Source organism: Miniopterus natalensis, chromosome 9 (genome assembly GCF_054644295.1).
Source record: "Miniopterus natalensis isolate mMinNat1 chromosome 9, mMinNat1.hap1, whole genome shotgun sequence".
Taxonomy (NCBI): domain Eukaryota; kingdom Metazoa; phylum Chordata; class Mammalia; order Chiroptera; family Miniopteridae; genus Miniopterus; species Miniopterus natalensis.
Genome location: NC_142089.1, coordinates 33,811,814 through 33,832,693, shown reverse-complemented (window position 1 = coordinate 33,832,693; position 20,880 = coordinate 33,811,814). Strand labels below are relative to the sequence as shown.

Genomic DNA, 20,880 nt, shown 5'->3' with positions numbered 1-20,880 from the left:
TGGACTCGGGTGGAATCGAATATTCATTTTCATTTGTTCATACTACTTTTATAGAGGCTTAATTATTTTTACCATGTGCTTATAAAAATATGTACTTATGTTTCAAGAAAAACTATTTAACAAAAGAAAGATCAAAGTACCCTAGCACCTAGTAGGTATCCAATAATTTTTTGTTGAATATGAATCTGAACTATTGTCATTATGATGAATGAGATTTTTTTTTTTAATTTCAGAAGAAAACAGTAAAGAAATGTATGAAGATGTATACAAAACAAAGAGCAACTCGACAAAGATAGAGTGAGTTTCTCTCTCTCTTGGCTTCCCAGCTAATGGTATTTCCTGTTGGTCTAGGAAGATGAGCTTAAGAAGTGACTCCCTTCTCTGCCCCCACCATCTCTAGGGAGGATTTGCACTGAGAATGGAGGTTAGCTACTGTAATGCTACTTTGTGGTCAAGAGAACGCCTGTAATTGTGCACAATCACATGGTGTAAATTTCAAATCACATTGCTTTTTCTTTTGAGAAAATGTCTGTTCCCCAAAGTAGAGGATTTTGATATTGTGTTAGAAAATAAGTAAGAAAGAAGTAAATGTCAACAAAACTGCTTCAATTCTGTAGTACTTTTCCAGGAAGAAATCGATGGTTATCAAGAAAGGGATTATGAAGTACAAATTGGCCCTAGCTGGTTTGGCTCAGTGGTTAAAATGTTAGCCGGCAGACTGAAGGGTCTCCGGTTCTATTCTAGTCAAGGACACGTACTGAGGTTGCAGGCTCGATCCCCAGCCCTGGTTCGGGCGTGTGCGGGAGGCAACCAATCAATGTTTCTCTCTCCCTCTCTCTCTCCCTCTCTCTCTCCCTCTCTCTTTCTCTCTCTCCCTTCCACTCTCTCTGAAAAGCAATGGAAAAAATATCCTCAGGTGAGGATTAAACAAAAGAACAAACACAAAAAAGAAGTACAAATTGGTTGTTACAGAATAGTCATGGGATGTAATGTACAGCACAGGGAATATAGTCGATAATATTCTAATAAATAGGCCTGGTGCTGCATAGATGCGGAATTTATTCAGATTAGCATGTATTAAGTTACATAATGTCTGGTCATGAGCATACAAAAAATATATATAATAATAAAATAATAATATTTGTTCAAGTGGGCATTATTTGTCAAGTTTAGTTATTAGGGCCAAGTTGTGGAAAAGAAAAAAAGCAATGGTCAAAAGCAAGAAGTTTGAGGATTGAAGGAAAAAGAGGGGATCCATGCTGGGTGAGATGATGTGGGTGTATCATTACCTTTCCCTAACCACCCCCACCGAGGAAAAACACACAAAACCAAGAGCATATTTGGAAAAACTTTATTCATCAACTAGGCAGTCAGTTTCCCACCATCGTTCTATTATATCATTCAGTAAGTTAAAAATCAGTGACGTGAATTTTAGGAGCCAGGAATTCCTATAATTTATTTCTAGTATAGTTTGTAAACTATGCCTCCCTGAGTCACCTCTAAAAGGAAGACTTTGTTCCATAAAGTGCAAAATAGAGACCATTTAGCATAACTGGATGTTTGTACTGAGATATAATAATTCTCTTAGTGGCTGACTGGCCTGCGCTACTTCACGTTGGCATTCAAAACAAAGAACAGAGACTTTGATGGGGCCTTTTCCTGCTCTCCCTTGGGCACCGTGTTTTAGAAATGACGCCAGAGCTTTCGATCCTTCTTACTGCACCGGCCTTCCACTTCTAGTACTCTCTCAAACGCTGTGTTTCTACCCTTTGATTCCTCTTAGTTTAGATGGAAAAACACTTAAGAGGCTGCAGAGATTCTTCAAGAAAGAAAAGGATAGATTTAAGATGAAGAAAACCAAGTTGAAAGAAAATGTAAGGTAAAAAGTCCCGTTTTATTTCTCTTTCCAGGAGAAGGTTAGCAGTACCGGCCTGGTAATCACACAGCCTGATTCCATTCTCAGACACAGTGGAGGGGATATCAGAAAGTAAAACCAAAGGCTCTGGTTATCACCTACCTCCTTCTTGCCCATCTTTGAGCAAAGCACATCCACAGATACTAATGAAAAAAATGACAAAGTCCCTTTTGAAAAAGATGATGAGAAAAAGTACAGGAAAGTCTTAAGCAAAGTCCAGAAAGAAAACTGACCTCATCATCTGTGATATATATTCCTGTTATTGAAACCAGACACAATGGTTCTGGGCTGCCTGTTGCTACTTCAGCCAATTAAACAAAGGCAAGGTTGAATCATATATGAGCGTTTATTCCAATATTGCATGCAGAATGGGAGAACAGAGGGATTCATCCACATGAAATCTGTTCTCCTCTCCTTCTACTAGCTGGCTGATTATATCGGGGTCAGGAAGAAAGGCTGCATGCAAGGGGGAAGGGAGGGAAGGATGACTTCAGAGTCTATGGTCTGTGTGTCTCCTTTCAGGATGTTGAAGTCCAATAACAAGGTAGTTAATTTTCAGTGGTGTTAAAACCCAATTTCTTTAGTTCCTGAGATCAAAGAATGGTCAGAATTCCTGAGGTAAACTCCAGGAGTGGAGGGTTCAGGCTCCAGGCACAGCAACCAAATCAAAGCACATCCTGTCCTTTGTCTGTTCTTAAAATGCATTTTCTTTTCTGAGCAATGAACCCATCTAGGCCCCAAGGTGTGTCTTATCTTTTTACAGCTCTGTTTTTCTTGTAGCACATCCTTCAGTTTCCCAGGGTCTGTAGGAAAACTTATCTATAGTTAGTAAGGTGAATAATCATTAAACAACTATGGTCCTAATCCTATCAGGTGCTCTCCCCCCTTGCACAATCATGGTTAACAGAGCATGATCAACATCTCTGCCCCCAACATTATCACTAAGCATTATGTTATTAATTACAGCCCTTTATGCTTTCTTATTCCAACAAGTTCCAGTGGTTCTTATTTGTCTACATTCTGTATTCTAATTTGCCTCCCTTGAGAAAGGCAATGTGTGGAGAGGGGAAATGAATTCAGCTGAATGGTCTGTGTATCTCAAAGCCTTAGGCCTGGAAAGCTACCCTCCAAGATCACCCCAGCAGGTACCAACCTTTGGGAAGTTTACAGTTTCACTGATAATAGGAAGAGATAGAGGCCTAGATTCTGGATTCAGGTTTCAGCTATTCCGTTTATTCAGTGTGGGCAATTCACTTTGTTTTTGCACCCATATAGCCCTTTTCCTGTGGCATACAATGAAAGGGAGACTGGGTAGTCTCTGGAGGCACTTCTCTCCCTAATCTATAGATACAGGCATATAGACATACATCTAGATCTGTTATTTTACAAGGGCAGGAAATGATAAAATAATTAGCCCAAGGTCATTACATATACTGACATGGAATTATGTTATTCTACCTTGAAGTTCTTTTCAGTTATAAAACCTTCAAGTTATGCAGCTTTAAGTCTAATTGTCTGTTGGATATAGATCGACCAAGAGATCCAACAGAACATAAGGTTTATACATCGCAGTCCTGGCCATGGAGGAAGAGTGTGTTTAGCTCCAGTGGTCAGTGAGACCTAGAGGCACGCCCTGGCCTTAGCAGGTTAGATACTTCTGACAAAAATTATTAGCACAACACCCACAGCCCCTTGTAAATTGAATCCAGATGAGATGCTCTCTCTGACTTCTACTCCATCCTGCACATCTCCATGCCGACAGCATCTAGTCTGGTCCTACAGACACGCCAGCAGGGGCCCCTGATCATCAGGTGTGTCCCGGCACGTTCTCTTAGGAATGCTTATCCCATGCAGAAGTAACTCGGTAAGGCAGGCACCAGATTCATTTTAGAAATGAAGAAACTGAGACTTGCATAAAGGTGAGCTGATTTTCCCAAAAGTGCTGTTTCTTTGGACATTCCTTCATTATGTTTTTTTCACAAAGTTACATTAATTTACTTTTGGTCTCCCTCACTAAATCCTAACCTACTTCAGGACAGAAACTGTGTCTAATTAGGCTATATACCCAGCACATGGGCCTGGCCCATGGTGAGTGTCTCCAAAATCCCTGTAGGGCTGAACTTAAAAAACTGCTTAAAATACATGGATATTTTTTCTACTATATCATACTTCCTTCCATGGGATCTTAACTGTGAGATTTAAGGCGAGCCAAATAATCTATCTGAGCCAAATGTCTTCGCTCTCCCACCTAGCAATTTGCCATCTTCCAGTTCTACCTGGCCTGGAATCCTCCCCTCTCCCTTTGGCTTGTGCATATTCCTAGGCAGGGCCCAGTGTCTGTGGAGGGTTGTTCACTCTCACCATGCTTATAACAGTGTGTGCATCTGATTGACATCTTCGAAGGTGAGGAGGCAGAAAGAGAATCCCGTGGATGGAGAACACCAGGGCTGTGGGACGGCCTGAGGTTGTCTGGTTAGGAAAGGAGCTATACGCGGTCACTTGGGATAAATAAGCTCATTTCAAAAGGGGGCAGGGGGCAGAACACAGATACAGGAAAAGTAAGCTCCCCATCTTTGGCCAGAAGCATCTGTCTCAAGAAAGCTAGTCATCGCTCTGCTACTCTGAACGTGGCTTTCTTCCCTAACCCATTTGTGTCTTTTGTCAACAGTGCATTTTCCATTTCGCTGCCTAATTTAGGTAAGTGACATTTGCTTATTACTGACACAAACCACTCAGCATTGGCGCAGTCGGGGGCAGGGAAAGAGAAGTAGCATCCTGCCTGCATTCCACATTTAATGAAAAATTGATACATCCAAATCAAAGAGCAAATTTTACACATCAATAGTCTTGACTTTGGGGAAGATGAGTGATATTTCTCCAGTGCCTACTATATCCCAGGGCTCTTAATATCCCAGAAAAAAAATATTTTCATCCCTTGTAGGGAGGATCCAGGACCCACCTCCCTACTTAGTGATCTGGGGTTTGTACTCGAGTCTCTCTGAATCATACCACACAGCCTCCTGAAGGGGTCGATAGCCCATCACCCTAATTAAGATGTAATGAGTTGAGCATGATCGAGTTGTAGTGCACACAAACTGAATCAAGGATGGGTCATTGCAGTAGTGTTTGCTTTGCCATAAAAACAATAGTACACAAATTAGTACAGTGCCTGACGCATAGTGTGCTCTCAACATGTGTTCAGTAAGTTGAATCTGTCAATAAAAGAGGGCCATGTCTTTTGTTGTTTGTTGGTTTTTGTGGGCTCCAGTCATCGTAGCTGCTTCCATTTCACTCTGACTTGGCAATTCCACTATATATTATATTCCATAAATATGAGTTTGCTGAACAAAATAATAAGATTATATAAACCTGGTAAAATTACAGGTCTCCCAAAATATCCTTGGTCTATGTTAAAAAAAAAAAGCCAACTTAAAATAGGCATGCATTGCACCCCATCCAAATTTATGACTAATTGAATATGAATTATGAGTAATTATGCCAGAAGGTCTGAAACTCGTTTAGGTGGTGAATCACTGGAACATTATGGATTTCTGTGTAGAGCACTGAGGAATGTGAATACCCCAAAATAAACATGTCTAATTATGACTATGTACTAAGTGAGATTCAATTTTATGCAAAATTATTAGAGCAGTTGCCAGTGGTTTAAAATAAAAATTATAGGGGGAAAATCAACATTAATATTCTATTAAACTGGTTCTCTTTCCAAGTTAAGAAAAAGCTCTCACTATTCTAGCAGCATAATGTTTTTTATTTTATTTTGTTGATTCCAGAGAGGGAGGAAGGGGGAAAGAGAGAGAGAGAGAGAGAGAGAGAGAGAGAGAGAGAGAGAAACATTGATGTGAGAGAGATACATGGATTGATTGCCTCCCATATTCACCTTGACCTAGAGTGAACCCACAACTTTCCAGTGCACGGGACGACACTCCAACCAACTGAGCCACATTGGCCAGGGCACAGAATAACATCTTTGCCCAGGTCTGAGATGACAGAAACCTAGCCTGATCATTTCAGCAACTCATATTTCTGGAAATCAAATTAATACACATTAGGACATCTGTTTTTTTAATGCCTCAATTGAATTTCTTCCCAAATTAGAACCTATTCATTCTTTGATCCTTTCAGCCTATCTGTATCCTACGATCAGATTTTGATAAAACAGGCTTGGGTGTGTACCTGGGTAATTAGGTAATTGTGTGCAATTTGAGAAGCCAGGGATTGTATAATCCATACTTATTAATGGGCTATTGCGATCCTATCTTGTCTCTAGAACTTAGGTCTCAGGAAATTATCATCCACGATGATGTGACCATAAATGAAAAAGAGTCAAAGTAAGTCAATTTACCTTTTGTTCACCCATTATTTAGCCCATTTACTGGTGTTTTGTTAAGTATGGTCAGAGGGCCATCTTCGGATCCTGGATGCTGGATGAAAAGCCAAATTGTTACATCCCCCCACTAAGAAGGGAAACAATAAATAACAGGTGATCTAACAGTGGAATGTGATTCAAAAGTCACTGGAGCTTTAGAATCTGTTTCTTATTTTTGTATCTAAAGACTCAAAACTTATTTCAGTGCAACAAGCACTTATTTAACAATCTCCTGCAGACAAGGCAACATGGAAGGTAGCAGCACTATCTGACAAAACTTTTGTGCCCAAAGACTAAATAGCTATAACCTATCAAAAAAAATAAAGCATCCCAAAACTTGACTGCCCCTCTCCAGCTGCTTGTCTGTCCTTTCCCTCTGAACTAAATGGCTGAAAATAAAGTCTCCTCTGCTCAGCTTTCCAGGCTCGGTGCAACTGAATTTCTGTTCCATTTACACCAGTGAGCTTATTTTTGGTAAGGTAACATTTTCATGCAGATAGGTAACATTTTGACAGGTGGGGGCCAACTGTGTAAATAAGAAGCAAGTGTTCTGGCAAGTTTATTGCTTCTGATGAACAGTATTTGAATTTATCAATTTATTCCTTATGAGTGTTGCTTTATCTTTTAAAGAACTCTTTATCCCAAGATCATATGATGTTCCCCATATTTTCTAAAACTGTTAGTTTTGACTTTACACTTAAACAGTAGATCTGTCTGGAATGGATTTTTGTATTTATAGGGAAGTAGAGCTCTAATTACATTTTCTTCCATCTAAATAAATGCCCTGGTGTGATCGAGTGGTCCCTATTTTCCCTCTGGTCTACACCTTTGTCATACCAATCGTCCAATATCTGAAGATCTGTTTCCATGCTCTGTTTCCATTGCAGTGTCATTTCTACTTAAGTGCATTGTGGTCTCAGAAAGTAGCTGATATCAGTACTTTGACGTGTTCTGAGACATGATTTATGCCTAGTATATAGTCAGTTTTTATAAATGTTCCATGTGCGCTTTAGAAATATATGACTTCTCTCATTCTTTATTCTTATTTTTTTGATACAAGGATCAATTTATGTCCTTTAAATCAAGTATCCATTAATTCTCTTATTAAAAATCTTCCATAGATTTATGACTTTTTAGATATTGGATCCATCAACAATTGAAAGAAATCGGTTGAAATCTCACACAAAGATGGCAGATTTGTCAGTTTCTTCCGAAAATTCTATCATTTGTTGCTTTATATGCCCTATTTTATTAGTTGCATACAAAACTTGAAATATATTCTAGTGAATTGTTTCTTCATTATGTTGTGGACATCTCTATCCCTAATACTATTAACAAAAACATTGATATCACTCTTACCGTGGTTAGTCACTGTTTCATATTTTAATAGGCATTAACTTGTTCAATCTTGGAAAATGTTTAGAAGGAAACTCAGATGTCCTTGAAAACTCAGATTATGCTTAATTTGTCTCTCTTCTACTTCTGCTCCCAGTTGTTTAAATACTCAGGATATATTGCTTTATAATCAGTCAAGAAAATAAGCTTTTAAGTAGGCATTTGCCTCGCCCCTTCCCGGCCCTCCCAGCTGCGGCTCCTTCGGAACCATGCCCACGTTCTCACTGTGCACTCGCTGTGTGCCTAGCATAGTGCCCAGCTCACCAGGCACCGTGGAATACATGGTTGGATCCCATCTTCTGGGAACCGAAAGTGGAGAGATGAAATGAGTGACCACTGGACAGTTAGAAAAGCAATAATTGCTGAGCTCCATGTTATAGACTTCAAAGGCAACAGATGTTGAGAAGAGAGAGGGATTGGAGATCCCTTGACAAGTCCTGGAAGGCTTCTTGAAAGGCTGCTCTAAGCTGCATCTTCCATGCTGGTCAAATGCTGAGTCCTTGACTTGCTGTTGGACAACTGTGACCATGACCTGAAGGGAAAGGTGACACATGTCCCTGAAAATCTCAAAAATTACTGTGAAGTAATATCCTGTGGTTCCAACTCACCCAGTGAAGGGTCATTTAAGTGTTGAGATGTGCAGACACCAGAGGCATACGGACGGTGGATGGAGTAGGGTCCTGTTTAGCTCGTATCAAAGATGGACGTATTGATAACTTTATCATACCAGAAAGAAACAAACAACATATCGAAGCAGCAGGTATGCCATAGACTTGAGTCAAAGGCACCTGGGTTCAAAGCCACTATTTCTGTGACCATGATAGTCCTCTGATCAGCTCTTTCCTTCTTTGTAAAACTTTACGAATGACTACCTTAAAGATGCTCACCGTGAAAAATCAGTTAACATATGTAAAAGCATAAGAATTGTCACATAGGTGCTCAGAAAGTATTAGTTCTTTCTATAATACCCCCTCCCTCCCCGAATCCTTTCCTACTAATGCTAAGCACTAGCTGGATTAGTTTTGTCTCATCGTAGAGGTTAATATTATTACTCCTGTTTTAGAGGCAAAGAAACAGGCTCAGAAAGGAGAGAAAGTCCGATTACAAGCAGGTTGATCTCTTGCTGCTGGTTTCAAATGTGTGTCGCTACAGATCAGGGGTCGGCAATCTACCGTCTGTGGGCTAAATATAGCCGGCCACCTGTTTTTGTAAATACGGTCACAAGTGGCCAAGTTAAGTGGTTACCATGGAGACGTTATGCCTTGCAAAGCCTAAAATATTTACTCTCTGGCCTTGCCATAGAATCAAAATATACTTCTAGATGACTTTTAAATATTTTTGTAAAACATAATTAATTGCCCAGAAGGTACTGATGGTTCCATAACTGTTTTAGTTCAATCTTAATTTACTTGCTCAAAAACATTTTTCTCCCCAGAGATGAAGATAAAGTAAAAACTTGGAAGCCCAGGTTTTTTAAAGCAAAGAGGGAAACGGAGAAGAGAGGTGCTGGAGGATCAGAAAGGCGAGTACGCGGTGCCCCGCAGGACAGCTTACCTGCTGCCGCCCACCCTGAGCACTGTGTGAACAGGCCAGTCGGCGCCCTGACCTCCAGGTTCCCCAGCTACAGAATGAGAGTTTCACACCTGGGGTACAGCACCGCTGAGGGGATTCGAGGGGACACGGGATGAAAGCGGAAAGAGCCACACACGTTTGCCTTGGGCACCTTCATCCCTGCCGGGGATGCGAGGAAGGGCTGCAAGCCAGCCCTTGCCAAGCAACGAAAGCCTCCCAGTCCTTTCAGGCTGAAAGCACTGTCCCCCTATAAGACACCTTAAAGAATACACCAGTTTGGACGTAAACGAAACTAGGTATCATATAATAAGACTGATTTCCCTACAATACAATTCTGGCTATGTCTACATTAGTGTTAGAATTACCAAGGAATGTTTTATCAACTCAAAATCTAACCTTCACTCATGTGATTCAAGTTCTCAGTTGGCTGCTGGGGGGGGGGGTGGGGAGGGGTTGTGTTTTTTTTAGTCTCAGGTGGTTCCTTGGTGCTCAGTGCCCCAGTCTTCGCCTCAGTAACTAGGGGATGGGGCAGATCTGAGGTCCACTGTGTAACCACTGACTCTGGGAAATCCTTGTGTGAAGAGTCATTAAGCTGGGAGCACGGTGTGGTCTGTCTGCTTGGGGAAACCTGTCTAGAAAAGTCCTACAGGGACACCCCAAAAGAAACACCACATTTCAACTCAGAGGATGGCGTTCAGTGACCCTTCCCTTAAGTTTATTTTCTTTGGGTTTAGACTTGATGTAATTTATTTTTCTCAAGCTGGAAAGATGTATTCACAGACTAGAAGCACTTTCCTCCTTAGGCTTCCTACCTTTGCGTAGCATCGCAAGACAGAATTCACAGAGAGGAAAGAGAATTTGTCACTGCCTACCCCCCGCCCCCTAGAAAAAGCTTCTTAGTATTTTAATGACTACACATAAGTCATTGTACGAGACAATTTTCTAGTGCTTTTTTAATTCTCACAACAAACTGACATAATAGTTTACGTTTATTCTCAACTGAGTAAGTTTGAAAATGTAAATGTAAAGATGCAGTGTGCTGAGGCTCCTGTGGCTGGAGGCACCATTTCCATGTGCCCTGGAATCCTTTTCTGAATACTTTCTACCATAACCTATTGTACCAATAAGAAACGCCTTCGGTACTGGTACAGTCCTTTCATTACCCCTTGATTAGTGTAAGATGATATGTTTCCAGAGAAGCTGGGGAAGGACTTGACAGGCATGAAGTCATGGGCACGACAGCCCACCTTGTCAGATGTTCCACGCAGACTCCACGCAGACTCCACGCAGCCTCCACGCAGACTCCACGCAGCCGGGGAAGGGCAGCCGGAGGGGTGGACTGTGGCCAGATTCGAAAATGCCCGGTGTACCATGGACTGTGACTTCATCTTTTAGGCAGTAGAGAGAGATTCAAAGGTTTTAAGCAAGAGAGTGACATGGTCAATTAAATTTTAGAAAGATGACTGGAGGCAGGTACGCAGGTGGATTTGCAGAAGGAAAGACAAGAGGAAGGTGGTATTTCAGGTGAGAAGCGGCCATCGCCTGAAACACGGCAGTGGCTGATCTTGGACTGAATGAGACAGATACAGGTGGTGCTTCTGAAGGACACTGACAGGACGCGTTTGACCGTTTCCCTCTCTCAGTGCATAAAACACTAAAATGCAGCCCCAGCCCCCACGTGAGGAGCTGCAGGGGGAGGGAAGTAAGAGCACAGTCGGCCTCGGCCATAGGATTATCCACTTTGATGCCTGGAAACTGTTGCACACACTTTGGGGCATCTTCCTTTATTTTCTTAATTCTATCATCTCCGTGACCAGACTGGACAGTTCTTTGATTTCAATGCACAGAGATTTTTGATTCCCCAGTTAGGTTTGAAAACTCAGAAAACCACAAAATGTAAGCCGTTTGCTCACTCTTACTGGTTTCCATTAAATAATCTGAGGGCGAGTGGGACAGTTTCTAACTTTCCTTAAGTTTCTTCTTTCTTAAGTTAATTACACTTGTAACTCTGATTCCGAGAAGTTTCTTGTTTAACGTAGATTGTTTAACCAGTTAGATGTTATTCCATGCTATTTTGCTGTCCAAAAAATGGTTAATTGTCGGGGGAAAGAACTCTCGCTCTGTTCAGTTGTTTTGACAGCCTGCTCTGGTCGAAATGCATGCGAGTGTAATAAAATGTATATAAAATTATGCACACACAGAACTCTACCTACATTGATCCTAAGATAGGATGACTTTGTAGATTTGGAAACAAGAGTTTTATGATAGTACATTCAACCCTACCTGCATTTTTCTTAACAGTCTATCACCTAGAAATTTCTTCAGAACCAAGAAACAAAACATAGAAAAGAAGAGAATGGAAAGAGAAAAGCTTTTTAGAGAAAGATTTGAGGTACGTTCTCTGAAGGTGAAAATCAACAATATTAAAAGCTAGAAACTTCTGTTTTTAAAGAAAGTGTATTGCCCCTCTTCCCCTCTGGGATTAAGACATGATTTTTGACTACAAAGCTGGTATTTTTATATTTCCCTGATGCGTTTCCGTAGCATCATGCCTGGTATGTGCTGTTTCCTCTGCCTGGAGAGACTCCTAAGCTGCTCGGTTCAGCCGTCACGCACTCCTCCCCAGCTCCTCCAGGCAGTCACCCTCCAGCACTCTCGGAACAAGCCTGCTACACATCCGCCCGTTAGAACGCGGATCCACACGCCCCCGCGAGCTAAAACCCCTGAGTCCCTTTTGAAGGAGAGATCTTGTCTCCCTCAAATTTGCTCCCCAGCTCCCAACATAAAACTGGTCACCTACCGCTCAGTGAACAGATGAGTCACCAAACACATACACACAGTCAACAAGTGGATGGAGCCTCTGAAGCTCCCTGACTGACCCGTCACCCTGTCCCTGACTCTGTGGAGCGTTTTCCCGTAATTCCAACTAAACCGAACGACCCTCTCTCCTGACTTTACATACTGTCAAAATGAGGATTTATTCATGTAAGAGACATGTTGAACACCTCCCACGTGCCAGACACTGGACTGAGTGTGCACCCTGCTCAGAAAATGTGTCCAAGTTACGTCTCTGCCTAAAATCTTTCAAAAGTTCCCCATTTCCAAATGGATAAAGTTTAGGCTTCTTAACATGGCATATACAGCACGTCAGGTCATAAAGACATACGAGTTTGCAGCAGAAAATTTTATAGTATTAAACCGTGGTATGAAATTAGCTACTGAAACTGTGATGTTATCTGACTAGTTGAAAAACTAGTGTAACCATTTCTTGGTGAAAAGACTGGACGTTCCATCCAGTGCTTTTCTCCCCACTGCGTCTGACTCTCTCGTACAGGACAGAAATCCCATCCCCCATTCCTCCTTATTGCCAACGGCGGGTTTCCTTGATATCCCACTAGAAAAAGTATGCCCTTTCAGTAACTTCCATTCAGCTCAAATCACAAAAGACTGGGTACATTGGTGCCAGGCATTAAAGGTACAAGGACGGATAACACTGTCTTCCACTCTCATTCCGTAGAACAAAATGATTATTATAATGCTGCAACAGCAGGACACACAAAATGCAATTAAAATGGTAAATGATACAGAGCAGTCGTGAAAGTCTACGTGCAAGGTAGAAAAGGATATTCTAGGCAGAGAGGACAGCAGAGAAATGGCAGGGACACACGAACGGTAAGTGGTATGTTGGGATCATCATATAGCTTGATGTGGCGTCAATAAAAGGCACAGAAATGGGGACATGAGAATGACAATACGCATAGGGCCTTGACTGTCAAGCTGAGAAGTATGGATCTTACCTGGAAGGCAATGAAGAGTTTTTTAGAACCATAAAAAGGAAGCTGACCTAACCTGATTGCATTCTAGGAATTCACTGTGTATACCCAGCAAACAATGGCCTAGGAAGGGTAAGAGCTCAGTTAGGAAGCTATCCCTTTGTAAGACAAGTCGATCTTGTGGCTCAGATCCCACTTGGTATGGGGTGATCTTATAATTCATCATCCAAATTCAGGAGACCTCTGAGAATGAAGGAGGCATAGCTAGTCATAAATAATAAGTATTTGTAAATAAAGACCGTCCTGAGCAAAGGGAGATATTCGGCCACCCACATTTGGTGGAGTAGACACTTGTAAATATAAGCTATAATCCAGAACTTTTTTTTTTCCAGTCAAGGGATCTTAATACATTAGAAGGTGATGTACCTGTACATGTATAGGCCAGCTAGTTTAAAACACTGGGGAAAAACAAAACCCTGAGGTCAGATATTGAATTGCTTATCTTTTTTTTTCTTTCACAAATGCCTGTCTTTGACCACAAAAGGAGAGTGAGAATTGCCCTACACCCGTTCCTACCATTTTAAAAGGTGTGCTATAGCTATATATAGGAACAGAAAAGCCTCCCAGGGAGGAAGGTGGAGAGAGGGTGCCATCTAGAAACGATAGGTGTGCAAGAACATTGTAAACTCTAAGAGGGCCCCCCCACCACACACCTTTTTTAACTTCTCCTTTCCTGGGTTAGGTGGTAGCTTTGTTACTGGAACAGTTAACATACTATTCACAGTCCTCGATGCACACCCAGGCCCCAGCCTCTCATTCACCAGAACTCATTCTAGTACAGTTAGGTAATGGGTGTGCAAACACTTTGCAAACACGATCACACCGAGCAAACAGAAGGCAGTGGTGTCTTACCATTACCCCCTTAAATAACTTCCCTTTCACTGACGGTCTGGCCATTATTTTCTCTCCCCTTAGGTATTATTTAACGAATTAACATCTAGCATCTTGAGTTTATTTTGAGGTTACTCGTGTATGTCTTCCGTTAATTTTATTATAATGAAAAGAAAATCGGCACAAGCGCGGTCTGATCAGTGAGTTCTCGTTCCAGTATGACAAAGAGATTACTGTCATCAACACGGCCGTGGCGTGTTCCAGGAATTCGAGAAACGGAATCTTTGATCTGCCAATAGCCCCCGGAGAAGAGCTGGACGTCATTGATGTCACTGAAGGAAACCTAGTGATATGTCGCAATTCTAAAGGCAAATGTAAGTTATTGGCTTGCGGCCCCCCAAATTTCACTGTTTTAAAAAAAATCTCAAAGCATTACCTCTATAACTTGCAGTGATTTTTGTTTCTATAGATGGATATGTGCTAATTGAACATCTAAATTTCAAGTAAGTGGTTTGACTTTGTATTTCAAATCATGAATTCTAAATACTTAACACAGTGTTGTGTAAATTATTAGTCTCAAGGAAATACTACTGAGTTTATTTAAATTCAGGAAAAAAGCTGATGCCCTATTCTATAAGGATTACTTTGGAGGAGACTTTATTATTGTCTCCGGAGTACATTACCAGGCTTCTCTATAGAGCATATTTATAAACATTTTAAAGGCGCATACAAACATTAAACTGGATAAGAAATTCCCCAGAAATCTCCTGCTCACTACTCCGCTGGGCTACATCCCAAAATGTATTTTTATTTTTTTCTCAGGCCTCAAGGTTGGTCGTCTTAGGAAGATCCACACCAAGTGTGTGGATTGGATGCACACGTGAAAATTGGCTCTGAGATATTAGTCCTGCTCCCATCAGTTTACATGTCAAAATGAGATGGTGGAATCTGTGGAAACTTCCTTAGGAACTCAGACGAGAGAACAAACAAATCCTCCACATTCCGGTGGTTTTACTTCCAGAAGGTTATCTTTTCATTCTGTTTCACTGCTCACTCAGAGGCTGAGGAAGCCCGTGTTAGCATTTCAGCACTTACTCAATGAGCCGCATCCAAAGCTGGGAATTATGCCTCTGGCACTGCCTCGTCAGCTGTGCAGACGGTTAGCATGCTTCCAATATTAGTACACAAGTGTTCATAAATTCCAAAAGATGCTACACATTTCAATTGGGTGTAATTTAATTCTGGGGGGAAAAATAGTGTGACCAAGGTCTTTTAAATACTCAAAGTACAATCTTGAGATAATTACAGCTCAGTCTTTTAAAAAGTCAAGGTGTAAGTGTTCTGCTTTATCACAAAACCAGAATCAGACTCTCAAAATTGGTTTCTTTTGGGAATAGTATACTGAAAAGTAACTTATTTATAAATTCACCCAACATCACTTAAGTAATATCTCTCTCTCTCTATATATATATATATGCTGTATTGGTTTAAAATATTCTGTTATCCAAAATAAGTAATACTTACTATTTTGTGTCTGCCTGAGCACCTACTCAAATAATGGAATTCATATACATTTTATTTATATGAAACTAAAGAAAAATAAGCTGAGCTGTTAATAACATTTTTTACTTGAAATGATGTACCTGCCCATGAAGCAGGGTGATTCTGGCCTTCCAGAGTGTGAATTTACTCCATGGCCTCATCTTTTATAGTATGAGGTTATTCCTGAAGCTTCTAGATTCTTTTAGCACTTGCCAATAAAGGCCAAGCTTATTCTAGAAGACAAGAGTCAAAGTATTACAAAGTTTAGAGAGGGAAATAGATATGGATGAAATGGCTTGAAGAGTAGGAGAGGTTTTACAGATAAGGTGACACTGAAGCTTGGCCTTTAACCACGTGTATATTCGCTGGAAAAGGCAGAGATAGAAAATCCATGGTGACTAGGAAGAAATTGAAGGGGGTGAGCTGGGGCTAGAACATGACAGTTCTTACTCAAAGGTCTTAGCAGGAAGGCGACGCCAGGTGTTCAGAGAGGAAAGAAAAAACAATCGGCAGTATGGGTGATATGTTAGAGAAAGGAGAGACTAGTTGTTTTTGCAGTATTCTAGGCAAAAGAGCATTCGACCATAAGGCAGCAGCAATAAAAAGGTGTAGGATAGGCGCCCATTAGAGAGATTACAAAGGTAAGGAAATACAGTGTCTTGGTGACTGATTAGAGGTGAGAGGAAGAACTGGGGAATGACTCCGAGATTTCTTTTTGGGGAGCTGAGATTAAGGATGGTACCAAAATTGGGACTGTATTTCTTCTTGGATCTCCTGAATTAAACGTACCTATTCAGCGAGAGGCGGGGCACCTGCAGCCCTCTCCCACACCCCAGGCAGACCTGCTACAGTGAGCATTGCTGTAGATGAGCAGGAGATGTGCGGCCCGGAGGCCGGGAGGTAAGGGAAAGAGAGGACGGGGCTGTGTAGAGCAGAGGCCTTTCATGCAATAATCCCACAAAAAAGGGAATCATAAACCATGCATTACTTTTGCCACCTGACCAAAACATGAAGTGTTTATACCCTGTAGCAGCAATGGGACTAAATTTCAGCTGAGATGGGTTCGTCCCATACAGGTTCCATCTAATCGCATGACCTCTTGTTCTGATTCCATGACTCAGCTCCAAGCCTCAAACTTCTCATCAGCAAAATGGGTATTAACACCCTGTCTACTTCACAGGGTTGTTGTCAGGCTGCAATGTAATAATATAAATAAAAGTGTCCTAAGATCCTTAATACACAATACTGTATAAGTGTTATTTTAGTACTTGGCCTTTTCTGAAGTTGGAAGACACTGAAAACAAAAATATGTTTTGAAATTCAAATCTTAAGACTAGAAAAAAATGGCTGGGATGTAGTAATTTTACATAGATATATTTAATAGGATTTAAAAATTGAACATTTTTCTATTTTTAAAGTATAAACCATTTGATTTAACATAAACTAGTACCTAATTACTGTGTGTTGATATGAGCTATATTTTTAGAAAAAATAATTGCTTCTATCCATACTCGATGTGATTGTTTCAATTTCATCGTCAGCCACATTTCTTCTATTCTTTAAATCACACCATTGAAACTAAATTTCTCACGCTCTTGATCTGCAAGATTCTCTAATGTAAACATTATAACTGAGACTTCTGTGATGTCATCTGTCTCCTAGAAAACCTAATGTAGCATAAAGTTTCAATGGAAAGACTGAGTCTCTATTTTACTTTTACTTTTGTGTAAAAATAACATCCTGTCAGATAAAAACATACCAAGGTGTCTGACCCTAACAGAGGCTAACACTGGCCCACACACGTTCATTTACCCATGGTCCAAGTCACCAGCTGCCTGTTAACACGCACCAGCCAAACCTTCCCTTCCTCCGGGGACTGCTGTGCAACATCCGGTCTTCCAAGATGACAGCATGCTGTTGACCAGGTTCTCTCCTGCACACCTTCAGAACTTTTAAAACATAGATTGTAGGGGGAAAATAGGAAGAGAAAATAAATGAATATATAATGACAAATTCCTAAAAAGTGGTCAGGTCTGGTAACAGGGTTAGGATTTTTTAATTTTTTTTTTACCTTCCTCAAACTTCCTGTATTTGCACATTTCCCACAATAAGCATTCACTACCTATGGAATTTAGAAAAAGCAAATTGAAATCTTTACTTATATATATTGACTCTGATGTGTCTTTAATGAGGAGTAAAGTACAATGCTTTTCTGTTTTTCAGTATGTTGCTTTTAGGTATTTAAATATGGACGGTTACCATTATCAGTAGTACATAGGATCACGTTTGCGTTGCTTGTTTTGTTCTCAGCAGCCATTAGTATAAAATTCTACTGTTACCCAAGATCTCCTAGGCCTTTCCCTTCCTGTTCTATGGCTGTGGTGAGCAGAATTTTGGCCTCCATGATTTTCTCACTCTGGCACTATACCTGTAAATATGTTTCGTGACTTTATAGATAAACTTAAGGTTGCTATCCAGTTGACTTTAAAATAGGGAGACTATCCAGGCGAGCCCTATTTAATTGGATAGGCCCTTAGAATCAGAAGAGTCAGCACCAGGCAGAGATGTAGTGGGAGAGGCAGGAGGCATTTGAACCAGGAGCCCCCTATTGCTGGCTTTGAAGATGAAGGGAGCTGTGGTCCAGAGAATGATAATGGCCTCTAGAAGCTGCAAATAACCCCTAGTCAAGAGCCAAAAGGAACTGGGACCTCAGACCCAAAGCAGCATGAAATTAAATTCTGCCAACAACTTGAACGGGCCTGGAACAGATTCTCCTCCAGCCCCCTGCCCTACAAGCACTTTGTTTTCAACCTTGCGTGACTGGAAGCAGAAACACCAGCTAAACCTACTGAATTTCTGAGTTACAGAAATAGAACAAAAAATCCTAAAATTTGTATGGAACCACAAAAGATCCCAAGTAGCCAAAGTAATCCTAAGAAAAAAGAACACAACTGGAGGTATCACATTCCCCAATTTCAAACTATACTACAAAGCTATAGTGATATGGTATTGGCAGAAAAACAGATACACAGACCAATGAAACAGAACTGAAAGCCCAGATATAAACCCACACATACATGGACAAGGAATTTACAGCAAAGGAACCAAAAATATACAAAAGAGAAAGAAAAGTATTTTCAATAAATGGTTTGGAAAAACTGGACAGTCATATGCAAAGGAATGAAACTAGGCCACTATCTTACACCATACACAAAAATTAACTCAAAATACATAGAAGACTGGAGTGTAAGACCTGAAACAATAAAATACATAGAATAAAACATAGGCAGTGAGCTTCTGGACATTGGTCTTAGGGGTATTTTTGTGAATTTGACTCCCAAGGCGAGAGGAACAAAAACAATAAACAAAAAGGTCTACATCAAATTAAAAGACTTCTGCACAGCAAAGGAAACCATCAACAAAACAAAAAGGCAATCACTTGAAGGGCAGAAGATATCTGCAAATGGTATTTCCAACACGAGATTAATATCCAAAATATATAAAGAACTCATACAACTCAACAACAACAAAAAGAACCTGATTAAATAGTGAGCAGAGGATCTAATTTACATTTTTCCAAGGAAGATGTACAGATGGGCAACAGGCACATGAAAAGATGTTCAGCATCACTAATCATTAGGGAAATGCAAATCAAAACTACAATGAGGCATCATTTCACACCTGTTAAAAAGGCTGTTATAAAAAAACCAAGTAACTATTGGAGGGGATGTGGAGGAATGGGAACCCTCATATACTTTTTTAAAATCTTCACCTGAGGATATTTTTTCCATTGCTTTTCAGAGAGAGTGAAAGGGAGGGGGGAGAGACAGAGAGAGACAGAGAGAGAGAAACATGGATGTGAGAGAGACACATCGATTGGGGTTGCCTCCCGCATTCGGCCCAGGGCCAGAGCCGGCAACCGAGGTATGTGCCCTTGGCCAGAATCGAACCTGGGACCCTTCAGTCCACAGGCTGACACTAACCACTGAGCCAAACCGGCCAGGGCTACTTTTGATAGGAATATAAATTAGTGCAGCCACTATGTAAAACAGTATAGAGGTTCCTCAAAAAATTAAGAATAAAACTACCATATGATTCAATAATTCATCTTCTGGGCATTTATCCAAAGAATATGAAAACACTGATTAGAAAAGATACATGCACCCTTATGTTCATTGCAGCATTACTTACAATAACGAAGACATGGAGATAACCTAAGGGTCCATCAGTGGACGAGTGGATAAAGAAGCTGTGGCGTATAAATACAGCAGAATACGGCTTAGCCATAAGAAAGATAAAATACTGCCATTTGCAACAACATGGATGGATCCCGAGGGTATTATGCTAAATGAAGTCAGACAGAAAGACAAAAACCGTATGATTTCACTCGTGAAATATAAAAGATAAAAATATAAAACAAAAGATGATCGAACAAACCAACAAAACAAAACTCATAGATACAGCCAACAAATTGGTGGTTACCAGAGAGGAAAGTGGGGTGGGGTGAGGGGAAAATGGGTACAGGGTGTCAAATAAATGGAAATGGTGAGACAATCCAGTAAGCAGGACAAGTGGAATAGGGAAACAGACAGACAGGTGAACGGGCTGAAGCAGTTTATAGCAAATACGGCTCACCTCCCTAGAAATAACACCTAGGCCTCAGTTGCATTTCAGCTCAACCTAGAAAAGCAGCACAACCAGGTGGGCAAACCAGGACCAGCTGCGATGACCCCCCGCCCTGACACTGACCACTCTGTGAAGACCATGGCCCCAGAGGAGCACACCTAGAAAACTGATGAATTCTCTGCTAAAACCCTCCCCTGAGACCTCCCCTATGCAAGTGAGAAAGAAAAACCTTAAGACAAAGGACCCTCTGGGGAGTGCCCTGCTGGCCCCTCCCACCATTCCCTTTCCCCTCCTTCCCCCACTTCTTCCCGCGCAGCCGTGTATCTCCTAAACTCTAAGGGACCCAAGACTTGCAACCAGGGGAGCAGTAGGCAGAGGCAGCTTGTCGCAGGCTAGCCCCCTGAACCTGACCCCAAGGCCTCTTTTTCTCTGGCTTCCCAGAGAGCTAGAGCAGCCCAGCCTAGGCTCTCCTGTTCTATGCTAAGCCCTTTCTTGTTTTAGTGTCCCCAGATTTTTTTTTCCAATTTATCTTCATTGTTGAAAGTATTACAGGAGTCCCATTTTTTTTCCTTTCCCTCCCCTTGACCCCTTCCAACCTACCTCCAGACCTTCCCCAGGCCTTCACCCCATTATTGTCTGTGTGTGTCCATGGGTTATGCATATATGCATAGAAGTTCTTTGGTTAATCTCTTCCCATCACCCTTCCCTCTTCCCTCTGAGATATGACCGTCTGTTGCATGCTTCAGGGTCTGTGGGTCTATTTAGTTTGTCAGATTATT

At 41.1% G+C, this 20,880-nt stretch overlaps 1 protein-coding gene across 1 annotated transcript in view; it reads left to right on the top strand.

Annotated features, from left to right (window-relative positions):
• Positions 1 to 15,135, top strand: part of FYB2 (FYN binding protein 2) — a 75,862-nt gene extending 60,727 nt beyond the window's left edge. The window contains exons 12-20 of the mRNA XM_087820006.1: positions 234 to 297; positions 1,784 to 1,879; positions 4,584 to 4,612; positions 6,204 to 6,264; positions 9,133 to 9,219; positions 11,571 to 11,661; positions 14,151 to 14,307; positions 14,403 to 14,436; positions 14,756 to 15,135. Of these exons, the coding sequence (XP_087676132.1) occupies positions 234 to 297; positions 1,784 to 1,879; positions 4,584 to 4,612; positions 6,204 to 6,264; positions 9,133 to 9,219; positions 11,571 to 11,661; positions 14,151 to 14,307; positions 14,403 to 14,436; positions 14,756 to 14,777 (641 nt within the window). The 3' untranslated portion in view covers positions 14,778 to 15,135. The remainder of the gene's footprint in view (positions 1 to 233; positions 298 to 1,783; positions 1,880 to 4,583; positions 4,613 to 6,203; positions 6,265 to 9,132; positions 9,220 to 11,570; positions 11,662 to 14,150; positions 14,308 to 14,402; positions 14,437 to 14,755) is intronic.
• The last annotated feature ends 5,745 nt before the right edge of the window (positions 15,136 to 20,880 follow it).